Genomic DNA, 20,003 nt, shown 5'->3' on the forward strand with positions numbered 1-20,003 from the left:
CACTCTGTATAAAAAACTTCTGGATTCTGATTCTGTCAAAGACGCAGTAGCAACCTAAGATAGGATGAGTCATGATGTAATTTATTAAAAGCTGCTGTGAACATTTTCTATCATAGCATAATTAAATTGATTGACTAATTATATCTGGATTCTAATTCTTTTGAAGAAGTTGGCAAAAGAAATTTCCAAAAAAATAAATCCGGCGTATTTTACTAAAAACTTAAGTTGCATATGAATATTTTCTATAAAACATAAAATTAAAAAGGTTTTTTTAGTAAAAATAATACCAAAAAATCTAATATTGAAAATTTCTAGATGGGCTATGCAAAACTGGACCAACAAGGTTGTGGAATTCATCTAAGACAATTTGCAAGAGCCTTTATATTTGACGATGGTAACACTAGGGTTGTTTTTGTATCAGCAGATGCATGTATGGTATCTTATGGATTAAAGAATGCAGTAAGTAAATAATTGGTAATAATTCTTTTTAGAAATTTAAGAAAAAAATCTTGCAGACTAATTAAAATTATAACTTTAATTTACTTTTAAGTTCAAAGTAATTCGTATTAACTACTGCTTTTGATAAACTCAGATATTGATTCAGCTGGGTAAGTTTTATATAGTGCCAAGGATTGGACATATTTTTTCGCGTTTTTCAGGCTAAAGGTAAATCTTCTTAATTCTTTTTAGGTTGTTGATATCTTTTTTATAGCGTCCAGGAATTGGAAAAAAGTTTTCATATTTTTTAGGCACTTAATTTTTTTTAACCACTTTAAAAAAACATTTTTCTCTCTTCTTAAAGAAAGATCAATATAAACGTGATGAAGGAAACATGATAAATAAAGTTTAAAACAAAGTCTATATAGTTCAAATATATAGACTTATATGAAATATATAGACTTTGAAATATATACATTTGGCTTAAAAAGATTGAGGTGTCGATAAGAAGAAGAGAAAAAAGAAGAAAATGAGGATCGGTGTTATTAGAAAACCTTCTTTTTAAATCTGCGAATCTTGAATTATTCAATTAAATGTAATTGCAAAATTACCAAATTTTCGGTTCAGGTAAAACCAGACACCAGCCACCAGCGTTATAAGGCTTTGTCAAATCTGCCGTACAGCCGAATACAAGAAAAATTTTTTTTGTTTTATCAATCTCACAACCACACATTCAAAGTAAGACACGTTAACATTACTTTTTTATCTAAACTTTTATTTAATGTAACGATGAAGTTAAATCAATAACAATTATTATTATCGAATATAAAAAAAATAATTTTATCATACTTAGAATTTAATTAGACCAATAGCAGTATCTGAAATATTTTCAATTTATTTTCCCATCAAGCCTATCTGGTCCATTTCAACCATTAAACCTACTGTTAGTAGATTCGAGTCCAAAGACATTGCAATAAATAATTGTAAATGTTTAACTCAGAAGATCGAAAATAGATCCGAAAAAAAGAGAACAGAACTCTTAATATTTTACTAAGTGTGGAAAAATAAAATAAAATAAAATACAATAACTTTTTTAAAAATAATAGAGAATTACATAAAAACGTCAATTAATCAAATGTTCAAAAATCCCCCATTAACAGCTAAACAATATCCTAATCGTTTATAAAATTTATTTCTAACGTTACTAAGTTGATATTGGGAAATTTTATTTTATTCTAACGAAATAGCGTTTTGTAACTAGTTTAGATTCTCAAATTTTACACTTTTATAAATGACTCCACAAAAAGAAGTCATTTTGTGAAAGATCAGGTGACCTGGCTGGCCAAAGTATCCGGTACCATGGACCAATAATATTGCCGTTAAAAGCATTTTTCAAGCACTCTCTAACCATACGAATAATATGGGTCGGGCAACCATCCATTTGGTACCAGATCATTTGATCTTCCTGAACAACTTCTTCCAAGGCGGGTCCAATTTGATTTTGAAAAAAGTCCAAATAGGTTTCAGCTGTTAGGTTATAGTCCATAAAAAAGGGTCCAATGCTATGGTGTCCGATAATTCTCACAAATACATTTGTTTTTTGGGGATATTGTGTCCGAGCATGAGCAAAGCGATGTTCATTTTCTTGGCTCCAATACCGGCAATTCTGAACATTTGTTTCATTGTTGAGGGTAAATATACATTCATCGGTAAAACAAATATTTCTTTAAAAATCCCTATCATTATTTGCTCTTTCCATCATTTCAAAACAAAATGCTCACTCTTTATTTCCTTCCTGCAGCTCTTTATGTTTTTTTGAATTTATACGACTAATATTTGTGTTATTTTAAAGTGCGCAATATCGTTGTATGATGTTTATTTACCTCTTGCCCAAGAACCCTCGTACTAACCATCTTGTTTCCCTCCACACTCAGTAGAATATTAAGATCTCTGTTCTCTCGTTCTTCGGCGCTATTTTCGATATCCTGAGTTGAACATTTACAACTATTTATTACAATACCTTTGGACTCGAACTTATTGACAAAACGTTTAATAGTTGAAATGGACGAAATGGGCTTGGTGGGGAAAAAAACTAAAAGCATTTTAGATACCACTGCTCTAAAACTGTTTCCCGCATAATGCCACTTAATCATGGCTATTTTTCGTCGATTGAATAATTCATACTTGTTTTCAAGTATCGACTGTCACTGATTTATTGATACCTTACTGTAAGTTATTCTTTCCTCTATTTAAGATTAAAAGTTTTTTAGTATTGGCATGAAACTGTAAAAACCTTAACTATTTTAATGGTTTTTTTAATCTTTTGCTTGTATTTTATAGTAGTTCATGTTTGAGAGCCCCATTTGAGCCCCAATTTAGGTTATATTATTGTCTCAGCAAAGATAATTAAGAAAATTGTAAATATTTTAAAATTCCTCCGTGAGCCTTTAAGATGGACCACACTTCGTAACATTTTATTTAATTCTGTTTTATTCTTGTCTGTCATGAAAAAAATTAAACGACAATTAAATAAGTCCGGTTAATGTTTATGACGTTGTCAAAAAAGTATGTTACTGACATAGACGAGTATTCCTGGAGTAAGTGTGTATTCAGACCGGAGGGTGTTCTTGAATTTTATTATAATTGATGTTAGAATTAAATGATATCTGGAAGCCCACTTTAGTTCATGTACTTAACAAAAAGTCAGGCAGAAATAGAAGCCGAAAAATTATTGCAGCTAATATTAAAGAAGTTTGACGAGCAAAGTAAAAAGAATAAAGAAAAAGAGACCGTTAACAAATACAACGGGACAAGAAACAAAGAGAAGAACAAAAAGAGCAAGGCAAAAAACATCAGGACGTGGTCAAAATAAAAATGACTTGCTAAACTTAAAATCAAATTTTAAAAATAAGCTAGAAGAATGTTATGTTTGTAGAAGAAGAAGAACAGAAAGTAATAAGTGGAACGAGACCCACACCAAGAAGAACGAGATTCACAATTTCAAGAAGATCTTAAGAAGAAGCAAAAGGAGTTAATGATCCAATTCGAAGAAACAATTGAAGAAGAATTTGAAGAAGTATATAACAAAATTCAAGAACTTGAAGTAAAAGCGACTTCTGTTCATTTCGCTCTTAAAATATAAAACATGAAAGTTAAGCCATCATAACTCTATAGCCAAGAAGCATAATTAAATCAATTCGAGGCCGCTCTCAGGAGTAATCGCTGGGCCAACGAAAAAAAAGGTAATCACTTTTAAGCTATGCCTGAAAAAAGAAGCTATAGAAATACTAAGAATCGTGCCAATGGAAAATCAGCTGAACTTCGGTGTATTGGTGTATACCTTACAGATGAGATACGGTAAAGCCCATTTATAACAGGTATTTCAGGTGTAATTGGAGAGAGATCAGATCTCGGGTTGTAGGAAGGTCTTCAAAAGTTTGAGGCCGATATTGCTCGATTAGTAAATCTGGCGTATGCTTCCGCACCAACAGAGTTCCGAGAACAAATTTGTATAAATTATTTTAACGACGGTTTTTGAGAATATGAGGCAGCTTTTCAACAAACGAGAAGGCGAACTCAAATATCAAAACTTCGGAGTGTTACCCTGAAGACCGCCTAAAGAAGATTTTTGGCTAGAAACCGCAAGAGCTCATTCCTCTGTTGAAATTCTTATTAGGTGAATAAACTCAAATGTCAATGGAGGAGCAGACTTGCAAAATGCGGTTTGTCCAAAATTGTAAATTTTCAGGAAACATCAAAAACTGGTGCTACGAATCGGTCTTACTTACCGAGTTAAAACGAGTAAAGACTAAAAAATTAGGAAAAATTAGGATAAGTAATTACTGGCAGACTAGAAGAAGCAAAAGTAACTTTGGAATTTTAGAAAAACATGTGGACAAAATGCTATTTGCATGTCTATAGTGGAAAAAATGCCTTTTGATTGTCATTTGGAAAAACTTTTTGGGTAAAATTACCACCAAAAAATAAAGAACCATTTTCTTTAAGCAGTATTTTTATTTTTTAACAAACTCAAATGAAATTAACATCTTCCGTATCGTTACAGTCACAGTCCTCACTTTCTTTAACATTGGTTTCAACCTCACACTGGCTTTCTAAAATTGGAGCTAACCATTCCAATTCTGGATCCTGATTCCAGTTTTCTCCAGATAAAGATGCCAATAATTTTTTTAAACTATCGACTTTTTTTCCCTTTATTTCATGACTCAAACCTAATTCTATTTGATTAAATCTTGCTTGTGGTTTTAGGAGTGATTGAAACTTTTTTGTCGCATCTGAATTGCGATATAGAAACTCAGTTTTTAGCAAAATATTATGGGTGGAACTTTTTTCTTTAACAAAAGTCTTCGACAAGAATGAATGCCAGTCACTTTTTTCAGATGCAGCAAAAGTCTTTTTATGTCAAGTAAATGCCAGTCAGTTCCAAGTTTTTCTACACCCACTTTGGTGTAGATATCCCAATATTGATGTGGAGTTTTTATAATACTATGAGACCTTAAGCTTTTTTCAGTGCGTCCAAAGATAAGATCGGCGGGGAGAAAACAGTGACCTTTAATTGGAAATATAATTTCTATGTCCCTAATTTGCTCACATGAAAACGTTTGAAGCCAAAACATTAAAACGTGCACAACATGATTATTTTTATTTTGTCCTCCACACCCATCTGCAAAAAACGGATTTTCGTCGCATTGTCTGGAAATGTATTTTTTTTTCAAAAAATCGGTAAGAGCGGAAGATATCGCAGTCGCCCCTCTACCTGCTTGGTGCTCCATCCACGTATAGAATACTGGGTCTTTACAATTAAGTTTGGTAATGCAAAAAAAGTATATTGTTAGCCTTGGGTAATACCTGAACTTCTTGCAGATCAAAGCAATATGAAATGGTACTGGGATCTTCAACTTTCATTAATTTATGAAATTGTGATGCACGGAATTTATGCACTTTTAGTTCAGTAGATAACTTTTGTTTTTATGTAGCAATTTAAGACAAAGCAATTTTGGTTTGTGTTCTAACGCAGTAGCTACAGACATCAGTAGAGAGACTACTGAATCCTATATTAAAGTATTAACTAAACACCCAGCTGAAATATTTGTAATTTACTTTCAGATTGTTTGGTGCTTTTTTGTTATATAATTGCCAGAAATGTAGAAATGAAAGTATAGAAATGTTGTATTCTGATGATACATAAATTCGTCGAGAATTTTTTCTTCCATAGTGGCTTTCCTTTCCTCGTAACTGAATAATAAAAGATCTTACAGCATTCAGTTTATCCACAAACTTAAAAGTGCGTCTATCCCCTCCCCTTTTTTCTTTTAAAACTGTTTCCCCACTTTGCACTTTCCTGCAAATGGTATTCACCCTCCTCTGACAAACATTGTAAACAGCCATTATAAACTTCAATTTTTGTTGCTTAACGAAAACCTAAAAAATATTTGGTGAAACATTGAAACTAAAAAAAAATTAATTTTAATAAGTAAAAAAACATTCATATCCATCTTTTTTTTTAATAAAAATAAATTTATATAACAGCGTGGGGATTTGAGCACTTTTAGTTTAACTTACGCAATATTTTACTGCAAAAGAGTGAGGTTTTTCATCAGCCTTGCGACACCTTTTTCGTTTAGGTAAATCTAAAGTAATGTAACTGCCTAAAATTCCATTTTGAACGGTTTTAAAAAACTTCCCCAAGTTTAATTACATCTTCTCGACTCACTTGCTGACATTTTTGAAATTTGAATTATTTTTATGGTTGCAAGCTATATCAAATTGCTCTAAATCGGGATCATGGTTTGAATACCTTAAAATAGTATAAAGTCGGAACAAAAAGAAATAAGTATTAAAAAATAAATTCATACCTCATTTGTTTTTTCTTTCCCTAGTTGTTAAATTAATTTGTCGCTTTCGGCTACTCCGGTCACTATCACCAGCAATGTGCTCACCATCTGCAGACTCCATTGTGATTTAAACTTCACAAAAAAGTTATGAAACAAACACAAAATACTTGTACATAAACTAAAACCACACCGACAGAAATTAGGGTATGAAACAAACATGTTTACATCTGGACCGAACGCGATTTGTTTGTCTTGTGGACAAAATACTTTTTGTTTGTCTAAAGATGATGGACTAAATGCATTTTGCATGTATAGGGGATTTTCGCAATATATTTTAAATGGTACAAAATTCGATTTGAACGTCCAAAGTGATGTGAACTGAAATTCGGTTAAATAATGTTGCGCCACCTTTAGTTCGAAATGTACCAGCCGGTACAGGGTCACGGTCTTTTGCTTTTGCTTTTGATGTAGTATCTAATGCTTCTGGGTCCAGTCTGCCTCTCCCAAATATTTGTTGCCTTTTGCAACGCAAGGCCTCGTAATTGCAAATTACATGCAGAATTGTTTCTAGTTCCTTTCCTCACAATTGGCAATTAAGGTCTCCATTATACACTCCAATTCTGTTCAGGTGTTCTTTAACGGTCATGTGACCCATTCTGATACCTGTATGTCCCGGAACCGTTTTCAGTTCTATGAAGTATTCTCAAATCAGCCTTGATGTAACTGTAGGGTTCGATAAGGCCCTCAGGGAGGCTTGGCTTTCTATTATTAGTATGTTTATTCTGCTTATTAGTGTATATTCTCCTAATGTTTTCCAATTAGATAGTATTTTTATTACAAGATCAACATTTCAAAGCGTTAATACTAGGCATAAATCTTTGTACAATCTTCCTCAATTTAGACATTAATTTCTTAAAAAATTTGTTGCTTTTACATCAATTTCTGTTTTGAACCAGTTGCCCGTAGGTTTAGACGTTTTAATGTTTTAAAGTTTAAGTATACGCTTAAAGTAGTGCTTCTTTTGAATTAGACACTAATAAACATCATCTGCTATAATCGTTTATCTATTACGTGTATTTATATCTCCTGCAGTTTTAAGCTACAATTTATTTCTTTTTCGCTAAATATTCTTCATTTCTTGTAATTAAATGTGTGCTATGTTTCTGTTACTTTCTGTTACTTTATCCTATTGATAGGATTATCTTTATTATTCCTGAGGCTAATTTTGATGTGGAATTCTGAAAGTAGTCTTGTCTCATAAATTATTATAATTGTTAAGGGTCTCATAAGCCTATACTACTATAATTGTGATGTGATGGTTGTACATGTGAAGATCGAGTAGAATAGCAAAATTTGCTAGGCTTCACCATGTTGATATTTTTTTAGAGTTACTTAATAAAGGCGAGATTTATTTATTTATTTTTATTATATCTTATTTAATGTTTTGCCAATTTGGCTATGAATTGAATAGTAAATTGTGACGTCTTTTTAAAGAAACTCAAGAAAAAAAGAAAAGGTCGCACCAGATTTTGTGTAGATTACCAGCGACCGAATGACATACCAAGGAAAACAGTTATCCTCTATCAAGAATGGACAACACTATATTAAGGTTAACAATGGTTTAGAATGCTCGATCTGAACAGTGCATACTGGCAGATAGGAATGCCTGTAGAACATAAGAAAAAGATACGGAAACAGTACTTTGGCAGTTTACAGTCATGCTTTTTGTACTCAGTAATGCTACAACCACTTTAACGAATTTGTAAAAACTGTGTTACGTGGGCCATCCCACGTAACACAGTTTTTACCCCTTGGGAATCATGCTTGGCTTATCTAGATGGCTTCATTACACTTGGAAAAACATTTGATTATTGAACATTTGAAAATCATTAAAAAAATATTTAAGAGGTATTTGTTAAGCTTCGAAAGAATAACCTGAAACTAAGTCTACTACCTCCACTTTAAACATGTAAATCTAAGCTATTATAAAATGCTAATAAAATCAATTTCATTAATTTTCATTATTATGTCCCCATTTGATGATTAAAGCCTCGACCTATATTCATTTTTTTTTTTACTCAATTAACAATATTTTCCACCCTCGAAGCCAAGAGGCAAACTACAAATATAATCAATTATTAGCTACCTGTTTTCGTAGAAGACTGAAGCAATTAAGGTTGTTCAACAAGGCATTGCGTTAATTTGAAATAACTAAAACCTTTACATTTAAATTATGTCTGCTCTAAAACTTAATTGCCTTCAAGAAAGAATCAATTGGTGTAAATAAACTGAAAATTAAGTCTAGGCCATTCGTAAGGGACTTTATAAAGTGCAAGGTAATAAATGAAGTTTCAATAAATAAATTGAGTAAAGGGAAATATTTAGTCTTATTAGTTCGCACAAGGGATACCTACCAACCAGTATGATTGTTATTTGAAAGCTATCGCCATCTTAGAATTTAATCAGTGTTTACTTAAAATATTCTTTCTACTACCGTATAAACCCTGGCAAGTGTGTGAAAAGTTTCACTTTTTACTCACTAGTGCCTAAAAGAGTCTTTTTACGCACTAGTACGTAAAAAGTAATTTAACGTTTATTTGACATTAATTTATAATTAAAAAATTTATTTTTTCGTACTAGTGAGTAAAGTAATTTTTTTAAGTAATTTTCACTGGATGTAAGTTTACTATAAAAATACTCTTCTAAAGACAAAGCCATAACGTGATGAAGTCTAAATACGTAAAGAATATGATAAAACAACAGGCAGTAAATTATTTTATATTCAGATTTTCAATGAGCGAGGATGTGTTGCGTAGTTCACTTGAAAACTGACGGTCTGGTGAATATTTTTGTTTGCTTACATATAAAAATTTATAGGGTAATCAGTTTGTATATTTTATATATTGGATTAGGTTTTGGCTGCTCATTACTGCTTACTATACAGGGAGGGTATCTAGTAGGTACATAGTGATTTAGTTATTTATTGGTAATAACTGGACAAAAATTATTAAAATTTCTTGGGAATTTTAGGAGATACAAGCATTATATCGATTAAATAACAGCGGGCACGGACTATAAATAGCATGCTGGAAAAAGAACATGTTCTCGATATTAGTTGCTAGATATTAGCCGGACTCTAGCCTTACACACATTATTTTAGGGCCTTGAAAGCTTAAGCGATTTACAGAACATAAAAAGGCTTCTATTCTTCAAAATTTAGATGGCACTAAAAATGCAAAACTACCGCTTGACCGAGGGTGCACGGACTGAACTGAATTGATTTATTCTCATATTTATTACAAAATTTTTCCAGTGGTTTAGTTCAGTGTTTTGTGTGTCAGCTATTATTGGTTTTCATTTGGGTGTACTGACACCTAGAATACAGAAAATTTCTAGAAAAGCAGGTAATTTTATTGCAAAAGAACTCACATATAAGCAGTAAAAACTTTGAATTGAATATATTGACGACATTGCATTTGCATAAATAGTTATTGCAATAAACTTTTTTGTGGAAATGATAAGAAATAATAATATGGAAATGATGTACAAATGTAAAAAACCAAAGCTGTTATGCGAAATCTGTGGACAGTAAAAGACTAGATAGATCTAGTCTAGTTTTTTAACAGGCCCAATATGTTTAATACTTGGGTTCAGATTCTTGAGCATTGAAATCATGAAAATCTCAGTAATTAACAATTTTATGCATGTTAAAATTATTTTACTCACTTAAGGAAATCTTAAACCTCCCAGGCTTAATACAAGGTGTGTTAGAAGAGTCTTAGCAACAAGTGACCCCACTAGAGGTGTAAGCTTTAGCTTAATTTAATGATAAGCTACTCATAGTAAAAAAATATTATACTTAAATTAGTTATATGTCTCTTAGACTGACACCACTGTTGTGTAGGCAAATGATATTTTGTATGATATATTTGAAATCAATAAAATACATTTTAAAATCAATAAATACATTTAAATAATTTTAAAAAAATAATTCTTTAGAATATGCTTTCTATTTTTAGATATTGGATTCCAAAATTACCCAGTGAAGCTCAGTACGAAGGAGCAGAATTTATCTTATTCCTGTACAGACTTTTTTACAATCTCAATTTTGAAATATACTCAAAATATGACGACAGACATAAGAGAAAAGCAATTTCAGCAGTTTCAATGCATGAGCAATTTTGAATCCTATACAAATCTTAGAGTCTAAAATTTTTTTATTGCCTCTTTCATTACTAATTTATTGACAGCAGTTATTAAATTTATAATATTTACTAAAGAACACTATTCGTGAATTGAGTAGGGAGTAATTCCTTCGTGAATTTAATATATTTATATTGATCTTTATACATTTGCCATAAGCTTTTACAATACTCCTTATAAATTCTACTTTAAACGATTTGCTCTCTTCATTCTGCTCATTTATTTTATAATATTTGCCATAGTAATTACTTCTTTGGTGAATTAATTATATTTTTATTGACCTTTATATATTTACCATAACCTTTTCGTAAAAGTCTTTTTAAATTCTATTTCATACCCTTTGCTCTCTTCTTTCTGATGCTGTAATTTTTCCTTATTGCCTCTTTCATTTGCAATTTATTGACAGTTATTAATTTCATCTTATTTACTATAGGAATTACTTCTGAATTGAGTAAAGAGTAATTCCTTGGTGAATATATTACATTTTTGTTGATCTTTATACATTTACCAAAACTTTTTATAACACTCTGTATAAATTATGCTTTAGAGACTTTGTTTTTCATACATTAAAATTCCTAATTGTAAGTTTATACATTGTGAAATTTGGACGAATTTTTCATTTTATTTGATGTTTAACAGTTTTTTATTTTATGCTTATATAATTTTTATTGTATAACTTGTGAGTTGTTTGCTATAATCTCTTTTTATACTCCAGTAATACATTTGGTGAATATTTTTTATTTAATTTCTGAAACCTAAACCTATGTATCTAGTAGGAAATGCATTGCTTTGTCAGAAATTATAGTACGCAGATACAAAAAGTGATAAACGAAGGACTTTCTTTAATATAGAGATAGAAAGTCCCAGTTTGACACTTTTTCAATCTGCCTGTTTTAGTTTCCGAAAGAACCACAAAAATCAATTTTTTTTTCTGCTTTTATGACGTCACAAATTTATTCTCATTTCCTGTCAGTACTACTCCTCGAAATTCAGAGGGCGCAACATTCATCGACCTTTCAAAATTCCATTAACTTTTATGCGAGTTTCCTATCTGAGTAGTTATAATCCATGCATTATTATTCTTGCAGCGTTTACTGGTTCGAATAACCAAAAAATCTGCCAGATTACAAGAATATACTTATTTACACATTTTGTTATTATTATTTTGCTAAAAACAATGAAGAAAAAGGCTTAATTTTAGTATCCAATACTCAATAGATATTTCACAAATATGTCGTCTTTTATAATATTAAAACCTATAAGAATGAGTCGTAACTCGCCAGTGAAAGGAGCGATTTGAATTTCCTTTTCCCAATATGTGACCAACTTCAGACTTCTTTATAATTTTTCAGCAAAAACGAAGCAGACAATTTTTTATTTTATTATTAATTAAAAAAATGCACCGAAATCACTCAAAATGTCTTTTTGATACTAATAAATACTCTATGAAAGGTACACTATCCAAACGTAAATGTTGTCAACAATGCCAACTATTTTTATCGAGAGAATATTTCCGATCGAAAGTTACCGCGCTGCCGTTCTGTGTGAAAATTTGGAGATTTAAAGAATCCAATATAGTACAAAATAGTTTTCCTGATTAAACTAATTTCACTCTTCTTTTTTATTTAGAATAAAAAAGTCAATTCAGTTTCACATTCGCTCTCTTTTTATCAACAAAATATCTCCTGTGTAGATGTTGCGCTCAATCCAAAAGAGCCAATGTTCATTTTAATGCAATCAATGTTCTAAGGCTATTTCGGAATTAAGAGCAAATTATATAATAGCTTTTCTAAGCTCTTGAATGCCTCACTTATTTTTGACCATTGTAAATCGTATTCCATTATCCTATTCCATAAAAAACAGAATCGTATTCTATCATTATTATTACTACAATTATTATTTGTCTCTGTTTGTTCACATATAATTTCTATTTTCTTCATTGCTTCTTTCTACTTTTACTTTTTTATTATATTTAGGAGAAAATCTTCAGGTGGTATTATACAGTGACAGCCTAAAGTTCCGCATAAATTCGATAGAAATAAGAGACATGATTTTTTGAGAAAACGCTCGGACCCGTCGATTTTTATTTTAAGTTGCGCATTATTTCACATAAATTTTTATATACAGGGTGGAACAAAAAAAAGATATGACGTCATCGATCATTTTTTAAAATGGAATGCTATATTTTTAATTGAATTTATGAAATATAGACTATTTAAAAATTAAGGTAAAATCGATTATAAAAATAATGTTATAAACACTGCCAATTGTTTCTATTTTCCATGGTTGCATGGTTCGAATGTCACTGTCAGTTTGAAAATTAATAGTTTTTATTAGAATAAATTATGGCTAATTTAACGGAAACCCAACGAATTGAAATTTTGATGATGCTAGGGTACGGGAATCGAGTGCGCACGCAAAAAGAAGTAAGTGAACTGTTTAATGCCAAATACCCAAACCATCCTATTTCTCAGTCAACAGTTAGTAGAATAGAGCAGAAATTCATAACTTCAGGTCATGTTAGGGATTTGCCAAGATCAGGTCGTCCAAAAATTTCTAAAGAAACAAAATTAAACGTTCTGCTCTCCGTCAAAGAAAATCCAAACAATGCAACTTCACAAATTTCAGTTGATAATAATATAGCCGGAACGTCAGTAAGATGTATCTTAAAAGCAAATGAATACCACCCTTATAAAATTAGACTAATACAGGAATTAAATGAGGACGATTCTGATCGAAGAAACCAATTTTGCGTGCAAATGATGGACATTTGCAATAATAACCGTCAGTCAGTCGTGTTACGAGTTTTGTTTTCGGATGAAGCAACTTTTTGTTTAAACGGTGTCGTAAATCGGAAAAATTGTCGGTACTGGTCAGTGTCAAATCCACACTGGGCAACTGAGGCTCATACACAGTACCGTAAATCTATTAATGTTTGGGCTGGTATCGTGTAAAATAAAGTAATACGGCCATACTTTTTCGAAGAAAACTTAACAGGACACCGCTATTTGATTTTTCTTCAAGAAGATCTTATCCCTGCTTTGGCTGCCCTATACCCAGACGAGCAAGACCCTGCTGTCTCGACAGATAATTTGTGGTTTCAGCAAGACGGCGCACCGCCACATTTCTTTCGAGATGTCTGTAATTACGTGGATACAGTATTCCCAGGAAGATGGATAGTATGAAGAGGGCTAATAGAGTGGCCGGCCAGGTCACCAGACCTAAATCCCTGCGACTATTTTCTATGGGGGTACCTGAAAAGTAAAGTTTATATTGAGAAGCCAAACAACGTAGAAGATTTGAAAAAAAGAATTAGATATGAAATTAGACGTATATCACCCTAAATAATTGATAGTGTTTTACATGAGTTTGTAAACAGTCGTGCTTTCTGCCAAGAAGTAACTGGGGATCAGTTTGAACACTTGATACATTAATAAGAGTTTTCACAGTTAATAACATTTTATCCTCCATTTTATCATAATTTGTAAATAGACGTACTTACTTGCTTTCTTGTTGGTTAAATGTAAATATTTCTGAAACAGTTGAGTTTTGAGATAAGGTGTGTTATACGAAACTTGCTTGAAATTTCGCCTATATTTCATAAATGCAATAAAAAAATATAGCATTCCATTTAAAAAAATTACCGATGACGTCATATCTTTTTTTTGTTCCATCCTGTATACAAAAATGTATGTGAAATAATGCACAACTTAAAATAAAAATCGACGGGTCGGAGCGTTTTCTAAAAAAATCATGTCTCTAATTTTCATCGAGTTTATGCGGAACTTTAGGCGGTCACTGTATACATATGTATACATATACCATTCTAATACTGGAAAAAATGTCATTTGTATTCAAGTTAAAAACCGCCTATTTAAACTTTATAAACGTAGTAATATCCCTTTCCTCAAAAGGTTATCTATATAATTGTAATTAATATGTACATTTACAACTCTTATAATATAATTTGCTGATACCCTTTGAAGAACATGCAGTAAAAAGGATTTTTAGTTTTGAAGTTAGCAAATTAAATTATATCGTTACAGCCAGCATTATTATCCTCTTGCCTATCCACTATATTTATTTTAAGCGCAAAAAGCAATCCTCGAAATTTAATTTCGCGTCTCTCATCCAAACTATCAAATGAAGTTACTGTTTAGGAGAGTTTTATTCGAATCGGATTTATAATCATTAAAATAGAATTCTGCTAATTAAAATTCGATACAAAATAAAATGTACATAAGCATTGGCATTTTATTCCCAAAAGAAAATGTAACAAATAATTTACTTTTGCAGGTCATTAATAAACTACAAGCAGCTTATAATCAAACCTATACCCACGAAAACATTATTTTAAGTGGAACCCATACTCATGGAGCACCAGGAGGATTCTTGATGGATGTTCTCTACGATATAACTCAGTTGGGATTTTGTAAAGAGACGCTTAATGCCTACTCCAGTGGAATATTTAGAGTAAGTATAAATTTATGAGAGAATTCGGAAATATTCATTTTTAACATTTAATGTAAAAAATTAAAAATATAATCAAAGTATGTAATCTGCCATTTAAGTTTCTTAGTTTCCGAATATTATTTTATTAATTTCATCACTTAATATGTATTTGTGCTTAATTATTATAGGTTTTTAGTAATTTTTTGATTCCATGTCTTTTAGAAAATATAACAATCAAGGAAAAAAAAGAGACTTGTTCGGCCTTGAAATTTTTTTTTTTAAATTCCAAAACTTTGGTTCATTGAGATTTAACTAAGTCGATTTTTGGAACAGATAAGAGTCTTTTAAAACAATGGAATAAGACTGATTTGAATTAATAAAAATTTATTAATTTTTAAGGTCTTAATGATTTATTATTTATTTTTTACTTACTCATTTTTCTTTTAGAATTTAGTTTATTGCGTATGGAAAATGAAAAAATATATATTGTTTTTTTTATTGGATATGCTCTTTAATTCTCTTTATTTTTTTTTCATTGCTAATTATGTATATGTGTTTGACTTTGAGGATCTAAATATCTCTTAGTCCCTTCTCGTTATGCAATCTCGGATCTATTATTTCTCTTTTTTTTTAATCTCATGATTTTTGAAAATCGATAACTAACGAAATTTAAATGTCTATAATGTACTTAAAATTTCAAAATTTCCCTAATTATCTTTATATATATTAATTAAATAAATATAAAAAAATTGGAGAAGCTGTTGATGAAATAAAGTTAAAAATAATAAAAAGTTTATATCTTTATTATTTAAGTATAAAGTATAAACAAAGATATGCTTACTCTCAGAGTTTTTGAAAACAGGGACATTTTTCAAAGAATTAATAATAACATTAATTCTACTAAAAATAAGCAATAATTTTTTAATTCGCTGTTTAGTCGTGGCCCTTTTGACTTTGGAATAAATTATAATTTATTGGTTCTCCCTCTTTTAAATCATTGAATTATTAAAAAAATTTTGATTTTTGGAATTATCATACATTCTTTAAAATCTATTTTTGCAATAATAAAATTTAATTTTTCTGATTTTGATTCCATAATTTACTTTTTCCAAAAAAATATTAAAATTAATTTTAATTAAATAAAAAAGAATTTTATACTTGCGCTTGCTTCTTATTTCCCTGATAGTTGGATAAATCATATTTAAACTTCTTAGTATTTGCTGCTAAAAAATCTTAATTTTTCTTAATATTTGAAACATAAAGTTTGTCCATAGTCAATATATAAATGAAATAGTTTTTTTCCTAATTTCCAATCAATGAAACCAACGTTATACACGTTCCTTTGGATCGCAAACACGCTCCTAATAAATTATTTTATTTATAGCATTTTTTGTTACAATAAATACTATTTATACCTAAAAACAAAAAAGGGTTCTTTTATGTCTTTTTTATACCCACACTTAAATTGACCTTAACAAATAATCCTGGAATATTTTTTATAGTCAATGAAATATTTTTCATTTGGAAAAGAAAATAAGCCACCCTTACAATAATAAAAATTGGAATATAATTCAAGGGTATTTTTTATACATATATATTCAAAGCCATAAAGGTTACTTTTTTTCGTAAATAATATTTTAATTTCTATAATTGGAATACTTGAACGTTTTTAAAATTTAACATTTATACTATTATTCTAATACATTAAATAATCCCTATAATTTATATCCTACGCTTCTAAATTACTCAGAATCCTTAATTAACAGGCTATTTATATTATATTATATTATATATGTATATAGCATAACGTTCCACTATGCTTTCAAATTATTAGCAGAATTAAGGAAAATGAAAATAGCTAAATTCCAGGTATTAATTAGAACTACAAAATATTTAACGGATTTGAAAATGCGTTTTTCGGGATTTTACAGTTTAAGTTTCGAAAGCACTATATAGATATTTTCACCTGCATAAAAAATTCTTTACAGAACTTTTAAATTTCTTTTTGTAACAGCTTGGGCAAGTCAGCGAAAAATTTTATGTAACCTTTTATTATGAATGGGAGTTTAACCGGATGAGGCGCAGACATATTTCCACGGATAAAAAATCTATATATGGTTACGATCCCTATATCGGACATTCATACAACCTACTTCTGGCAGTAAACAGGAAATTAGGGAGGAAAGTAAGGGCAGCGCAAGTATGTGAATATTTACTGGCGCTGCCAATTTGCAAGCTCTGGATAAATTGCCAGGAAATTTGAATATAAAAATTAAATCGACAATTAAATTAAAAAAATAACAAACATAAGGAAAACGGGCTAAATATTTGCTCAAAACCTCGAAATACAAGCCAATGTTCAGAAGGAACTACAACTGTTCCACTACCCTCTTAAAGACTATAAGTGACATCTTGCCAGCGCTCGACTGTAGTGAATTAACAACTTTGGTGTGAACCCTTGCGGTGACAGATTTCAAGAGCCTTTAGTTCTTGTAAAATATGCAAGAGTTGAAAAGTTAAAAGTTTGGCTGAACATGTCATAAATACTGGTCACTTTTTAGGGATAAACAAATTAAAATTACTTAAACCAGTTAATAACAATAAAAAATTAGATGCATACGAAAGTTCATCAATCACAAAAACATTCTTAACTTGGATAAAGGTCCAATGCCTTATAGTCAGTTAAGTATAGTTTAGTTAATGTTTAAGATTTGTTCGACCATGCGTCATGGCATTTTCCGCTTTATTAGTTACATCTTAAGTATATAAGGCCACTTGATTATAGTGCCCGACTACTACCCGACCCCTAACATCGTTAGCGAAACACGTGACGATAAACAGTTTTGGTTAGTGGTCAAACTGTCTCGTAATTTGAGAACCTCGACTGGTTAAAAATCTTTGCTTCAATGATGAGTGTACATTTTATTTAAGTGGACATGTTAATAAGTAAAACTCTCATTACTCTCAAATGAAAGCCCACACGCTTAGAACATTGAAAGGCTAGAAGTAGCGTGCCGTGGAACTATGGGCAGGTTTGTTTGCTTGCAACATCTCTGATGCAATGATGCCAAATGCTTATAGAGAAATGGCAAAAATCACTTTATAATAGCATAAAAATTTTCAGTTGTTTCCGAAGGCATAAAACAATACTACTGCTCCCCTTTAATAAAATATCAAGCATTTTTTTAAAATAAATTTGGTAAGATATCGAATATATTGAAGTCATTATACGTTAAATAAATGAAAATAAAGTACGAAGAAACGAGAAAACGGTAATGGTATCGCAACGCCGCTCGATCGCATTGTTGATGTCACCGATACAAGCACTCTTTACCAGTGACGTCGTCAACAAATATTTACCTGATAAATTTTTATTAATTATTAAAGTTTGACTATAAGTAATATTACCATTTATGACCTATTTATGTGTTTTTTTTTTAATGGACTTCATTAGAGGAAGGTCCTAATAAAAGGCAGCATTTTTGTCAAAGCATTTTTAAGGAAATTAAATATTTTATTAATATAATATTATAGATTTCTTAATAAATTATGTTTTAAGACACAAATTTTTAACATTTTGCAAAATTTTATTGTTATTGTTATATTGGACAAAACTCAGTTTTACATAACTTACTTATATCACATAATATATACTTCTATGGTGCTGACTTTTTCAAAGAGACAGTATTGCTTCAGCGGAAAAAGTTAAAACTACAAGGATGTTCAAATTGTGAAGGAGTTGCAGGTTTTTTGTAGGTTATAAGATTTTTATTATGAGTATTTAGCCTATATAATGGTTTTGAGACATTTAATAGTGACCTATATAATTCCTAATACCAATTATTATATCATATTAATTTATACTATTATAAAAAAACAAAGCTTACCTAAGAATAAAGACTATGTACAATAGATTAGATAGTTTATTAGTAGTAATATACAAACAAGTACTTTTACAAGTCAAATAAAATATGTAGTATGTTGCCCAACATCATGTTATTATTTCTTAAGTATTTTAATAATGACTTGAGATCTAATTCAATTTCTTTGGCGCAAATTTGTTTGTTGCAATCTTCGAATTTTAATTTTCTTTATTTTTTTTTCTATAATTTGGTGACAAGTGATTTAGCTTTTAAAACGGTGGAATCATCAGTGCTTAGGTCCTCAGGATATCATTTTGATTTTACCCTAGAATAATATACATAAAAATATAGTATTACCAAAATTAAAAAAATGTATTATGATAATCCAATTGATCAATAAAATGTATGTTATTATAAAGAATCTTTGTAATATCATACATTTAATTAATATTAAATATTTTAATATTAAACAAATATAACACAATAAAATACTATATCACTTTTAAATAAGATATATTGTAGATTGAGAAGGGAGTCGTTTCGGCTGATCCGCCGCTCAGCACTGCTACCTGTGAGATATTTTGTGCATAACTTTACTTGTCTTAGTTTGTCTCAAAAAGTCTTAGACTTCTGCCGTACAAAGCTATATTTTTGGGAGGTAGTTGTCCCACTTCTTGAGGTGTTGGTTGTACCCCTTCCAGGTACTTGAGCCTCTTGCAGAGTTGGGTCGGGCATTCACAGAGCAGGTGTTCTGCTGTTTCTGTGGCATTGCTGCAGAATCTACACTGGTCGTCCTCTGTTATACCTATTGCCTTTAGGTGATATTTCACTGGGCAATGACCGGTTAGGAGTCCGACTGCTGTTCTGATGTCTGATCTGTTCATGTCTAGGAGCTGTTCAGCTCTTTTTCTAGAAGTGGTTATAAACTTTTTTGCCTGTCTTAGTCCTGGTGCTCAAATAAGATATATAGAATAGGATAATACATGGCAAAAAACTAGTAGTCTATTTTGAGTGTATTTTTACCTTTTCCTTGGCAGAGTCAGGGAATGTGTACCAGTTAAACAAAAACGGCTTTGATGAGAAATTGTAATTGTTGACCTAGACCCCACGATTACTGTAGAACTATTAATCTCAGATGCAGTTATTGTTGATGATGAATGATCAGATCTGTAATTATACAAAATTTGGTGTATCA

At 30.5% G+C, this 20,003-nt stretch overlaps 1 protein-coding gene and 1 long non-coding RNA gene across 5 annotated transcripts in view; one reads left to right on the top strand and one right to left on the bottom strand.

Moving 5' to 3' along the window:
• Window positions 1-20,003, bottom strand: part of LOC126734605 (uncharacterized) — a 159,601-nt gene that overhangs the window by 137,994 nt on the left and 1,604 nt on the right. The window contains exon 3 of one of the 2 annotated variants that reach the window (XR_007660127.1): window positions 19,614-19,975. This is a non-coding gene — a long non-coding RNA (uncharacterized LOC126734605). Of the gene's footprint in view, window positions 1-18,955; window positions 19,976-20,003 lie in introns of those variants that run through there. The other variant, XR_007660126.1, reaches the window with a different exon arrangement.
• LOC126734603 (neutral ceramidase) overlaps window positions 1-20,003 on the top strand; it is a 294,220-nt gene that overhangs the window by 45,903 nt on the left and 228,314 nt on the right. For all 3 annotated transcript variants that reach the window (XM_050438295.1, XM_050438294.1, XM_050438296.1), the window contains exons 3-4: window positions 316-459; window positions 14,790-14,966. In XM_050438295.1, the coding sequence (XP_050294252.1) occupies window positions 316-459; window positions 14,790-14,966 (321 nt within the window). The remainder of the gene's footprint in view (window positions 1-315; window positions 460-14,789; window positions 14,967-20,003) is intronic.

The sequence above is a fragment of the Anthonomus grandis genome, chromosome 3, assembly GCF_022605725.1.
Source record: "Anthonomus grandis grandis chromosome 3, icAntGran1.3, whole genome shotgun sequence".
Taxonomy (NCBI): Eukaryota; Metazoa; Arthropoda; class Insecta; order Coleoptera; family Curculionidae; genus Anthonomus; species Anthonomus grandis.